Source organism: Oreochromis aureus, linkage group 18 (genome assembly GCF_013358895.1).
Source record: "Oreochromis aureus strain Israel breed Guangdong linkage group 18, ZZ_aureus, whole genome shotgun sequence".
Lineage (NCBI taxonomy): Eukaryota > Metazoa > Chordata > Actinopteri > Cichliformes > Cichlidae > Oreochromis > Oreochromis aureus.
The window spans coordinates 25,239,579-25,253,094 of record NC_052959.1 but is presented as its reverse complement, the minus strand read 5'-3'; the positions used below and the strand labels follow the sequence as shown (position 1 = coordinate 25,253,094).

General features: G+C 38.2%; 1 protein-coding gene across 2 annotated transcripts in view; it reads right to left on the bottom strand.

Annotated features, from left to right (window-relative positions):
* Positions 1-13,102, bottom strand: part of pigk (phosphatidylinositol glycan anchor biosynthesis, class K) — a 33,756-nt gene extending 20,654 nt beyond the window's left edge. For both annotated transcript variants that reach the window (XM_031731011.2, XM_039602634.1), the window contains exons 1-9: positions 12,970-13,102; positions 12,725-12,778; positions 12,535-12,626; positions 9,465-9,600; positions 8,497-8,608; positions 8,292-8,388; positions 5,704-5,821; positions 2,614-2,724; positions 889-1,061 (exon numbers count right to left, since the gene is read on the bottom strand). In XM_031731011.2, coding sequence (XP_031586871.1) covers positions 889-1,061; positions 2,614-2,724; positions 5,704-5,821; positions 8,292-8,388; positions 8,497-8,608; positions 9,465-9,600; positions 12,535-12,626; positions 12,725-12,778; positions 12,970-13,035 — 959 coding nt within the window. In that variant the 5' untranslated portion in view covers positions 13,036-13,102. The remainder of the gene's footprint in view (positions 1-888; positions 1,062-2,613; positions 2,725-5,703; positions 5,822-8,291; positions 8,389-8,496; positions 8,609-9,464; positions 9,601-12,534; positions 12,627-12,724; positions 12,779-12,969) is intronic.
* Between the last annotated feature and the right edge of the window lie 414 nt (positions 13,103-13,516).

Here is a 13,516-nt window from a genome sequence, read left to right as displayed (position 1 = left end):
TGTCCACCCCACATCTTTTTCAGCACATGCAACACTCACAAGTTGACCACCTTTTTTTGCAATGATTATTACATGATTATTAAAAGTAATGTAAAACTGTAACCACCAGGAGGCAGTGTTATATACCAGTGGCTATTTCAGATACTTATTTTTCATCATTTACTCAAAAGGCCTTATCCAGGTCTCCATAGTACATAAGGCTTTCTAAATGACTTGCTTAGTAAACAAAGTTGACACTGACTTACTGTACCCTCATGTCATCATGAAACTACAGCCCAGCCCAAGTTCAACTTCATTTGATATCCCTTTAATATCTACCTTTAATCTCCCTTTCTGTTGTTAGCTTTAGTTCTTTTCTTTTTTTTTTCATTTTGAAAATCTGGAAGCAATTTTTAAACAACTTATTTTTGCACAGGTATCTTTAATGCTACAGTCACATTTGGGAAAACAGTGGTTGGAGACCAGAGAACAGCCAAAATAACTGCAATTGCATGCAATGAACTCGCAGTGTCGTTTCCTTTGAAATGGTTGTTTCAAAGAGGGGGACAAGGTCTGCAACCACGCAACCTCGGTCCATCAAGAAGGTGATAAAATGGCAATAAGTTGGAAATTAGATGCAATCTGATAATACAGTGATTAACTACCATAAATTGCTGAAAAGAAATTGCAAATCTGTTGCCATTCACATATTCAAAGTCACATTAACTTATACTACTTAATAGACCAAAAGGTTGAGTGTGTTGTACTCTAGACCTTTGCTACTTTTTTGCCAAATGCAAAGTTCAATGAAATCACCAGGCAACCAGTGATTTTTAGTTTTTAGTTTCTAGAAGGCTGCCATCCTGTTCCCATTAACAAAAAACAAACAAACAAATAAATTCAACTTACTTCTCCTCCATCTGCTTGATGGGGTCAGTCAAGTTGATGGCATCCATGGTGAGCTCAACTTTGCGGACACTACCAAAGAAATCTGTGATGAGAACACTTCCAGGATCTCTCAGGAACAGGTCAGTACGATGGCCCGGAGTGGACACACACTGACTCTTTGGACACACTTTGAACTGAGGAGGCAGAGACAGAAAAAAATTCACATTAGGAATATTCAGCATTGTTCTAAATTAGTGGTTTCTGTCACGTTGGAGCTCTATTTGGGAGCCAGTCAGCTAGTCCGCTGGCGCTGACAGTTGCTGAGGGAAACCGACAATTTTCTGGACAACAGATAACACATTTCCTAATTGGTTGATGGCACTCTGGATACAAGCAGACTGCAAATGGAAACCACCAAGCTACGTGTCCCAGTGTCCCTTGCATGCAGATTCTGGATATGTATATGAAGATATGTTTATTCAGACTATTTAGAACAAAAACAACTAACAATGTCTCTTTAAATGTAAATATTCTCCTCATGACAATGACAGCTTTAGCAGCAGCATAACTTGCATGTACAGGTCAGCTCTGCACAAAGACATGATACTAGATTTATTCCTTTTTACACCACCAATTCCAAGTTCCAGTTGCAGCTAGTATTGAGCTGTTGCTCTGGGAGGTGTGACACTGTGAGGAACAGATTAGAGGCAGAGTGCCTGACATTTGTGCATGGCCTTGTCAATGACAATTTTTACCACACTTTACGTTACCACTTGTGAATGAATCCTATGTGAGTTTATCAATGTGTTGTTTTCCGCTTGAAAAGAATATAAAATCACACAACTGAGGTCAACAATATTTCCTCAGTCAGACAGGACTTGAAAGGTACAGCAAATGGCACACCTTTGCAGCTTGAATCAGGGGAAAAAGAAAAAAAAAAAAAAAAAAAAAAAAAAGAACGAAAACTCAGAGGGCTCATCCAGAAAATCCATAATATTGATCCTTAATTCCCTGAAAAGGCACAACAGAGAATCTACAGAAACAGAAAAATTGGAAGAAAAAAATAATAAGCATGTGTCAAAACACACTGAGTGCCAGAGTAACGATCTGAGGTGCTTTGAGCATAACTCCGGGTGACGCAGATGAGGAGTGGTCCTTGTGGCCTGAATCTCCACAGGAGGCTAAAACATGAAAAAGGAGGTGCTGCTGAGACTGAGTCATGGCCCAGAGCAACATGTACTCACCATTTCCACCCTGATGTGTCAAAGGCCAACGACTGCAACACCATATCAGATATTCTGTTTCAAGTGTGACCTGTGTGACTTTTATCTGACTTCTTTTGGACCACAGACAGAGGAAGAGAACAGTACAAGAAAAACACTGCTTCAGGTATCAGAAGTGCTGATTGCCACATCCTTTCAAAAGCTGACTTTCAAAATAGTCAATCTAAAAAAACTCTGCATACCTTTTTTGTTATGCTCTGCAGCAGTAACTACAAATGACTTTATAACAAATGAAATGATAGTGTTCAAAATGTAAGACACCAGAGAAAACCTCTTCCTTTCTGTCACTCAAATAAAAGTAGCACAAATGTAAACTTAAATTTGCATGCATCATTAACACCCCTAACATATTTTCAAGAGTATAACAAGAATTTTATTTTGTGGTTCAGGAAATTGTGATTTCCTGCAAACAGGTATGAGGAAGTTGTGACCATACTGGACACACAAGCTAACAGAGGCTCACCAGATCATTCATGTTGGTTTTGCTTGCAGGATGGATGTCTTCAAGGAACTCCAGCATGTAGAACGTGTAACGATCCATCAAATGGACTCCTATGGCCAAATCTGGCTGGTGCTAGAATGAGAGAGATTTAAAAAATGTATAGGATAAGAATAGTTGCTAGAATGGGCGCTGTGGTGGCATTTTTACTTCTGGCTCGTTAATCAGTCCTCTACACTTTTACACAATGAACACTTACAGTCTTTTAAAATACACATCCACACCAACATTTACTGATTTCTATTTTAAAATTCATCCCAGGTAACAATTTATGTAACTTTTTCTTTAGTCAAGTATAGTTTCCATTGCAAATCTGTACACTATCAGAATCTGATAAGTGTCATCTGGCACTGAAATTGAACAACCATTGTCACAGCACAAGTGTGTGAAAGGAAATGAATTAGAGACAGCAGCAGGATAGCTTCATGAGTGATATTCATTATCTTAAAGTACACAGAGGTTTCAGTTTCTGCTGTATTGCAGACAAGAGACATTTTTTCTCCTTTATTTAGATTTGTTATTTATTTTAGAGTATATTTAGTTTAGCCTTTAATTTAATTGTTAGTTATACAACTAAAACATTGGGGGGGGGGGGGGTTGCTGTTGCCCTGTGACAGCTCAGATGGGCTCCAGTCCCCCTGTGACCCTGAATAAAACAAACCGGAAAAGTAGTTTAGAAAATGGATGGATAATTTCTGTAACAATGCAATTTCTCTTTGGGATTAATTAAGTGCTTTGTCTATCCATCCATTAATCCATCTCCAATAATGGAGGAAGTAAGAGTTTTCAACCCCCTGGGGGTGTGAAAATGGAAAATGGAAACAGCACTGACATATCATCCCCTGTTTAAATCCAATATTCACGCTTTTTTTAAGCTCCACTGTGGTCTCTAACGGCTCCTAAGGGAAATATCCGGCTCTCATATTTCTTGATTCTCCAATATGTTTACAGGCTAGTGTCTTACTCTGTATGCTCTTCAGTGTGGAGCAGGTAGAGGAGTGTGTGTGTTTTAAGCTTTTCCACTGGAAGCAGCTGCTTTGGACAAAACGCTGCTATAAGAGCAGAAAAAGTGAAGCAGATCAATAACGTTGTGGAGCACAAAGCTAAACACTGAATCAGGTAAATATCTCTTCACACAATCCCAGGCTGTAAATACATATTTATCTTTAGGTTCAGTTCATCACTAAAGGCATGAAATTAAGTATTAGTTTCATATTTTTTGTTCAGTCATTTGATACTTTAAATGTAAAAACGCTGTGATATAAAACAATTATAGCTGCTTTGAAATCTTGCATAGTATTAGCTATGCACAGCTGACAATTTGAAGTCATTAGCTGATAATGTAAAAATAATAGCACCTGCCAGTGCTACCCCTCAGCCTCGTAGTAGATACACCTATGATATCAATTTCAAAATCCTACACCATTCTTGAGTTTTCACATTCACAAGAGTTTCAGAAAACTTGACCTCTGACATTAAGGTCAAGTTCACTGAGATTTGAACTCATCCAAGATTTTTAAAACCCATTTAAAAATCCTAGGTGAACTCCTTCTTGAGTTATTGCTTTCACACGATTCACAGAAAATGTGATGTATGACTTCTAATCCTACGGTCAACGTGACTGAGATTTGAACTTTAGTATCAGGCGTGATACCTACTTACAGTTGATGCCTAAGGTATTAATTTCAAAATCCTACGTTGCCTCATTCTTGCTCAAAGGAGACTTGTGATGCTTTCCTTCTTCTGTGATGTACATGTTGTTACAGTGGTGGATGCCAATATTAAAATGGCCAAAGTTTTGGCCAAAAAAAATTAGTGGCTGAATGTACAAGCACACCCTGTAAAGAAAAAAGCTCAAACTATTTTAAACAGTCCATAGAGCAACGATATGTTTGTTAGAAAGGCAGAGCCAAGCTGAAGAAAGTTGGAGCAGGGGAAGGAAGCTAAAAAGGCTTTTATAATCAGAAGGCTCTCTCGAACAGTCCAAAAACAAATATTTATAGCCATAATAAACCATGTCAGTAAATAAGTTCTGTTTCCAAAATGTCTAAGGTCTTCTTTGTTTGTTTGTTTGGTCTTAACTTTGTATTTATTGTATTTTTCACAAGTAGTGTAAACATTAAAAACAAAGAGAAAAAACAGTTGGTCGTACATAAAATGTAATTTGGCACTATTTAAAGTCATAAAATGTATATTTGTAAATGTCCCCTCATCACAGTCCCTTTCCTTGAGTAATGCTTATTTTTAGATATTAAAAGACTCATTATTCATAAGTGTTTATGTTATATTCTGCTAATCCCCTATTTGGCCATTTCAGTGTTTTTACAGTGGTTCTGTAACTTACACAAACACACACAAACACACAACTGAGCACAGTTTTAGACTGGTCCATCAACAGTGCAAAGCAGAGAAAGAGTGAGCAAGTTTCACCAGGTCTACTGGTGACAGCCCAAAATGATACAACTCACGACTACCATCAGGTACTATATTCAAGTCCACTTCTTTAAAAAAACCTCTCTGACAGATTCAGTGTGTTCTGTTGCCTGAGGATTCCTGAGCACCTCCTGCCTCGCACATCCACAGCCCCCCCTCAGCTCCTGCCCTCAATGCCTCTTGAAGACTTTTCAGGATTTTTCTAAATTATGCAGTGGAGGGATTTGCACTTTAAGCTATACGTCTCAAGCAAAAGGTCAGTGTTGTGTAAAATGTGGAAGAAGAGGGGGAAAAAGAAGCAGCATTGTTCTTGTATTTGAGTGCAGTGCAGAGCTAGTAGGTTTCTGATAATTATGAGTATGATGAAAAACTTGTAATATGTCACATTTCTTGCAGACCTTTCTCAGTTTAAATGCTAAAAGAGAGAAGACATTTGAATAAAAATTCAAAAGTGCAACACTATTTCAAGTAACAGTGACTGGTGTTGCAGGGGGGTGAGAGCGTATGAACACAGAAATCAAGCTAGTGCAACGTGCTATGAAATCACACTGCTTATTAGAAAATCTGACAAGCTGATGGATGATTTTTAATTCATCTTCCATGTGAGGGAAGATAACTCACCGACAGGGAGTCTTCTCCAACTTGACTGCTGGCCAAAGCCATGATGTTTGGAGAGTAAAATCTTTCATACATGGAGGCGCCTTGACAGGTGTCAATGATGAAGAGCAGCTCGTTGTACCTGGAGACAAACACACGCAAACAGAGGATCATACACATTCTCAAACAAAACTGATGGGAGAATGCACAGCTGGCATAACACTCATCCATTTGTTCCAATAAACGGATATCACACAAACCTTCTAACCATCTTTCATATTGCAGTTACCATGGTGACCAAGAAAAACCAACAGCTCCATTCAGTCCTGCTAACACTCCCACGCACACAGCTTAACCACCACCCCCCTTCCTTTCCATTCCGCTTCCCTCCATCCTCCTTTTCTACAAAACACTACATTTCACTACAACTTCTTTCCCCTGTTTAGACAAACATGTAGAGACTGTCACATCCAGTAGACTTAATCGAGGTGGTTTGGGGATGATAAAGGGAGGTCTCTTCGGTGGCTGTAATTTAGCAGTTCAACCCTGCAATTATCACATCAGCATGAAAGCTGGCGTCACTGAGCTTTTATCTGGTAGCCTGGAGCCTGACTGTAACCCAGACACTCACCGTTGATGATAATGGGTTTGGACAACAATAGAGGCACTCGCAGCAGCAAGGTGCAAGCTCATTTACCATCTCGTGATTAACAAATTAAGCAAAGCAGTGGCTTAAATAGTAACCCCAATTACAGAACAAAATAGCCTCTACTTTTAGAAGAATTTAGGAAAACATGACAAGTTCAAGGTAATTTCAACAGTACTAATACAGAGAATGCTGTGCTAACACTTTGTAATCCCTTACTTATCCCACATGGAACACGATCACATGGTCTAAAGTATAAAGTTAAAATAGATAATGAAGGCCACAAGGGACAATAAGATCTATTTACTAAGTTCAACAATTAGTTTGTTTCTTTTTGTACTCCACAGTTGTACTCATAAAATTTCCACCTGAAATGATTCCTTAGTTAATTCATTCGCTAAGGGGTGTCAAATTCAATTTAAGATCACGCTGGGAAATGAGAACCACATTAAGGGTGAGATAAAGTTTACTGAAATTCTTTAATTAAACTGAAAATGCATGTCCAATATAGTATTCACATGTACAAGTTGGCTTAAGTGAAGCCCAGGCCAAATAGTGCAATGTTTATAATGCACCCTCATTACAGTGGTTTGGAGCACTTAACATTAAAACATATATCAAAATATTGAATCTGTAATTTTATTTTTCCATATATTTCTACAAATCTTACTTAATGGTTGAAATATGAAATTTCACAAAGTTAAAAGTAAAACCTCTAGATTTAGCTGAGAGAAACCCATTTTGCTGAACAGTATGCTTTGTTTTTCTCAGTTCAGTGACTTTTTGCCTTTTTTCACCGTCCTTGGCTCCGTTTCTGTGCTGATGTGCAGATTCAAGACAAAACAAATTTCATTTTTTGAAAACAGCAGTCATCTCAATGCAAATATACACAGGTCACTCTTTATGCCTTCAGAGTCAGCTTTTATATTCTGTGCCATTTTCTGTGAGCTAGCTTGTTATTTTGCAGCTGCAGTGGCAGCATGCCCGTCTGTTTAGTGTGGCATACAGACACAACGAAGGGGGACAGATCTGAAGTGATACGCTAGCCAGATTAAACTTTGCAAAGGACCAGATTTGGCCTAGAAACCTTGTGTCTGCCACACATGCATTAGCGAATCATTGATCCTAGATTTGTTGTTGTTTATTTTACTAACAAAACTTGACATCCAACAGCTTCAGCTATACATAAAAAATTGTTAGTTTCAGACCAATTGATAACAATTCCTATCGAATTTATTAATAATTCACTAAATATGGCCCAGATAAATGTTAAAACGCATGGATAGATGGTTCAACCAGTTAAAAATGATTATCTGTGATTATTTTCCTGCAAGTTTTTGATTCCATCACAAATGTACAATAGGCAAGAAAAATACTTAAACAATGAAATTTAAAGATGTTTTAAATATACAGATGGTTTTATAGCCTTCAACTTAGCCCTTTAGATTCACACATTCAGCTCCTCATTCAACTACTGTATTCCTACTGCATATAAAACTTAATCTACAATTTACAGGCAAGAAAAAAAGAACTATCAAGGCTACACGTTGCTGTTCCCAATGACACATGAAAGCCCAGCACTACCTTTCAAGCTGAGCTTAAGCTATTTTTAAAAAAGCCTGAATAGAGAGTATACAGTTTCACTGCACTGACAGCACTCTTTCAACCACTGAAGTCATTTGATACACACAAAGTAGAAACCTTGATAAGAGATATTAAAAAAAAACACCAGCCACACCAATTTAACGTAACACACCTCTTATAATCATCTGTAATGCTTGTTATAAAGACTCAACAGAATGGGAACCTCCTGATAAAGATTATAATACTCAAAGGCTGTGATGTTTTGTGCTGTTAAATGCTTGTTGACATGCTGCACAGCTAAATGGCCTGCAGGGCAAAGAAAAAACAAGTAAAGTAGACTTGACAAACAGGATTATTTGAAGTCACTTTTCAGTTTATTTACCTTCTTTTCTGCCACATCTGCTCAAAAGCATCTGCCAGTTCCACATTACTAATCTCCTCAGAGTCCTGGAACTTCAGAAAGCCATTCCCACCGTGGCCTGTTAATCAACCACAGATTAAAAATAATTAATTCAACTTTGTTCAACTTTAATTAATTCAACTTTAATTAATTCAACTTCATAGGTACATTTTTTCCCTTTAAGTACCTGTCAGGTATATGAGGATGTTGCTTCGATCATCAGAAAGGAGGCGTTTAGAGCGTGGTGTGCTGGGAGGCAGGCGCCCAGTCAAAACTCGCAGGAAGTTCTCCACAGTTACCTAAGGCACGCACGGTACAAACCTGTGGTCATTTTCCATCTATGTCTCAGACAGGAAGTAGTAATTTAGTTGTTAAATAAAACTACTCAAAGATTGAAACTATACAAAACAAAAGCCAGCAAAAAGAAAAGTTAGTGATGAAAAATCAATTTGTAACATTTAAATTGTCATTGGTAGGATCAGTAAGTGACCACAGATGAATATTTTTGATCTTCTCCACTTATCCTTTAATTAAAATGTGATAATCAGCTCCTACCTGAGCTTTTTCTCTGTTTTTTAATGATCATTGGCGTTCATGTGCAACAAAAACCAAAGGCAGTACAGTGTCATTGTATTTTTAAAAAGGCACAAAACACAGTGAGTAGTCAAAAAACAGTGAGGCAAAGAACTGCTAAACGTGGTGGATACTTGCCTTAGTCCATAACAATCAGAAAAATAAATAAAAACCGGCTGGGCCCCATTTTAGACGTGTAGATTATAAAATGTCCTGGTCAATAAAAATGTTGCCTCGGACATACCCTGTTTCATTTTCCCATTCCATGGGTATATTTATCTCCTCAAGTTATTTTACGCAACACTGAAGGTGAAACACAGCATGTGAGACTGTCACATAAATCACGGTAAATGTTTATATAACGAGCTGAGCAGAATCTGGGGTAGGAAAATATTTACAATTTATGCCAAACATTCCTGAACATTTTGTGATTATGCTCAAGCGATTCATCTTTTTCTAGCTTCAAAATACCCAATTTTTGCATTTAGACTTTAAAAATCACTCAGGGCTTGTTGATAAACAGAAGGCTAACACGAGGGTTGCTTCACAGAATGAAGGTGAGGTGTAAACACCTGAACTGACCTCATAACCTCGATAGTCCACTTCCACATCGTCACCATACACATTCAGCTCCATGTTTTTGTGACTGAACACTGTAGCAGGTTTGGGATTTCTGTGGTTACAAGCCATGTCGTCAGCCAGCATCAGAACTATGTGGCTAGTGATTAAAAAAAGAGAAAAAAAACAGAGTTAATATGATGATATTTGAAATAAGTAAAAGGACAAAGGCTGCTATCAAACACGTTAACTGTTATGTTATGAAGGCAAATGCATTTAGCCTGAAAATTAAATTGCATCAGTTCGTTTATTGATCTTACAGTTGGACCAGCTGTTGAATATTTTGAAACTTTTGACGTTTGGACATCGAGAGCTCCCACCAATCATACAGTCAATGGCTAATCAGCGCTACCACCACAAGTACTGTATAACTCTGCAGAGCCAGGACTGATTTCTGAACCTTTTCTATCTTGAAATAAAATGAAAACTTATTAGTATATGCACACTTGTTCATCCTGTTGCCACTGGTGCCCTTCTACACAACACAGACCTTGTCAAACGTATTTGCCTTATTCTGCACGTTGGATGTTTTATTTTACCGCAGCTCTCCATCTGAGAAAGGCCCCAGAACAAACAACAAAACAAAGTAGGCTGTGGAAAAACTCTTGAGCATTCGCTTAATTCATTTTGACACAATACAGGCACCTTGTAGAATGCACAGCATGTTCTGAGCTGCTCTCAGCTAAAGCCAAGCCTAACAATGGACAGCTTCATAGACTCAGTAAACTTATTCAGAAGTCCGGTTCGGCCCTGGATGTGGCCGTGGACAATCGATGTGCAATAAGGGCGAGCAGGGCAATGTCAAAACTCCTCTGAAATTCCAGTAAAATATCCCATACCCTCTAAACAATGTTGTGGTTAGCCAGAGGTTCAGCCAAAGACTAAGAGCATGAGTTTCTTCATTGCAGTAGCTGTCCAGTTACACAGTTCCTCTTTCTACTGTACCTCTTTTTAATCAATTTTTGAGCAACTTTTACAAAACACTTCACCTGCTGGGATGAATACATTTCTCCCTTAACTACTGAATACACAATGATAATTAAAAATGATTGTTCAATTACAGAAATATAATCTAAGATTAGTTCATTGATAGTCAGAATACATATTTCTTTCAGAAAGCAACCACATAATATGCTTTGCCTTGTTACATCCAGCAATAATAATTATAATGCTGAAAGACAATTTATGTTGTTGAGTCTTTAAAATATCTGCAAATGACTGCAACTGTCATGTATTTTCAACACTGATTACTCTGGAAAATATATTTTCTAATAAACTGGTTTCTCTTTATCATGCATGAAAATATTGAAAGGTTCCCAATATAAATTTACCTACTGATCAACTTGACCTCTTCAGAATGTCTAAAATCCAAATATATTACATTTACTACCATATAGAACCAAAAAATGTTTAAATTCCTCAAATTTTAAATGTTTTTGCTGTTATAAGTGAAAGTTATTTTTAAATTTTACGTGATTGTGTGCAAATCAATGACTCAACAACCTGATTAATCGTTTTAATACTACAGTGACCAGGATAACTAAATACTTGCTCAATAACATCAGCATTTAAGTATTAATATGTAGTCACCCCTATCTCTACCATCACATTATAATTTAATATCTGAAATAGAACTAAATCTGATGCACTGGTTATGCCTGACTACATCTGACAGACAGAATTCATATTAATAAGTATCTCCGGCCTTCACTTGTGGAGTCATTCAGGGCTGTCTTTATGCCTGTTGCCCCTCTACATGACAGCTTCTCCTAGCATTGCTTATAATGCAGAATGGTACTTTTTGGCTAAGCTTAACAACCCCAATAGCCTTTTCGACCTCAAATACTTCATCTCAATCCCGGCAAAACTTAAATTCTCGTGTTTGCCCTAAAAACTTCTGTATAGAGGTCAGTCATTACATCAGCTCTCTTGTCATAAATACAAATCATCTGCTAAGAACCCTGATAATATTTTGAGTATTTAAAATTTGCATATCACACCTCAAAGCTCATCCAGTCTTGTTTTCTTTTTCTTTTTTTTAACTATGATCCATCCATCCATCTTCTTCCGCTTATCCAGGGCCGAGTCGCAGGAGCAGCAGCCTCAGCAGAGAGGCCCAGACCTCCCTCTCCCCAGCCACCTTCTCCAGCTTGCCCTGGGGAACACCAGGGCATTCCCAGGCCAGCCGAGAGATATAATCTCTCCAGTGTGTCCTGGGTCTATCCCAGAGCTTTCTCCCGATGGGACATGCCCCGAAAACCTCACCCAGGAGGCACCCAGGAGGCATCCTTGCCGAACCACCTCAACTGGTTCCTTTCAATATGGTGGAGCAGCGGATCTTCTCTGAGTGCTTCCCGGATGACTGAACTTCTCACCCTATCTCTAAGGGAGAGGCTAGCCACAATTCAGGGGAAGCCTATTTCTGCCGCTTGTATCCGCGATCTCGTTCTTTCAGTCCCTACCCACAGCTGGTGACCATAGGTGAGTGAAACTTTTACTGTTATCCAGTAATTTTGAACTTTCAATACACACTTTTTTTTTTTCACATGCCTTGACAACTCACTTTTCATGTGCATTTCCTCCTTAGCCTCTTCGATTAGCCCAGAATGCAACTGCTAGGTTGCCACTAAAAACTAGCGGGCACCCACATATAAGCCTTATTCTTATTTCCCTTCATTGGATTCCAGTGAAATGCAGAATGCTTTTTAAAATCGTTATTAACAACATATAAAGCCTTTCATTGCCAGTCCCTTCAACTGTCTGAACGGGGTCTCTTAAGCATGCTCTTATATTAGAAGCCACGCAAGTTTTCATCAGCCTATCAAATGGGCTGAATCAGTAGTTTGTTTTCCCTAATATTTCTCCCATTATATTTGACCATAGCAACACCATATGCTTGTTTGTGTGTCTGTATGCTGGAACTTATATTCTTACCTTAAATATGTGGTTTTATTCGGATTGTGAAACACTTTGTAACTTTGTGTTTTAAAAAGTGCTATACAAATCAAGTTGTTATTTTTATTTTTATTACTACCTGTCAGGGATGCCCAGCCTCTTCACACTTCTGTACACAGATAGAGTGTTTGCCACATGCCGGTAGTTGAACCAGAATCTGGATGTGCACACCTGTTAATAAAGACAAATGAAGAAGAGGCACATTCTTCTGTTGCTCCTAACATCATCTATTAGCATGTACTCAACCTGAAACATCAAAAAACACTCACCAGAACGGCCCAATTGTTCGTATGCCCACTGCTGAAGAACTGCCCTGCGCTATTCTGTGAAATAACCGAAAGAAGGTGAATAATTATTTGTGTTTTATCGGGATTTGGGGTCATATAAGCAAGTATATTCAGCATCAACAAAGCTAACATGACAGCAGGGCTGGCTAACATGACAACGATGTTGCTACCTAAAAATGATACAAACCGAAGGGAAAACCGGAGCTGCGTGAAAATAATGAACTCACCTCGATGTTGATGCTGTTTGCTAAAAAGCATGCTGACAATAATCCTAATAAAGTTAGTATTTTCATTGTGCAGCACAGCTAGCAAGGGACATGTAGGAAGTGAAAACCGGTGGATCCACTCGGCAAGTGTTTCCGGTAGCAGACATTTTCAAAATAAAAGCTTTCGTGTGGAAGATGAGACGGGGAGTGTGGGGGGTTAGTAGTTTTATAACAAACTGAGTTTTCTCTCGACACTTTAGGTTTCATTGTCATTTGTTTCTGATCTACTTAAGTGCATATCTATTGTATATCTAATATATCTATTACTTGCGTAAGCCTTGTGTAACACAGCAGTAAAAACATACTTACAACATATAACATGTAGAGCACAAACCTTTATGAGAAAGAAAAATAAAACATTAAAATAAATAAAACTCTCGCTTACTTATTATTTTAGAATAACTAACCTAATTCAAGTTGATCCTGTTCCCATGCCACTGAAGTGTTATGCTTGCACGCACGAGTTAATGTTAGGTTTCCTCCTTCAAATGAGGGAATTCGTCAGCAT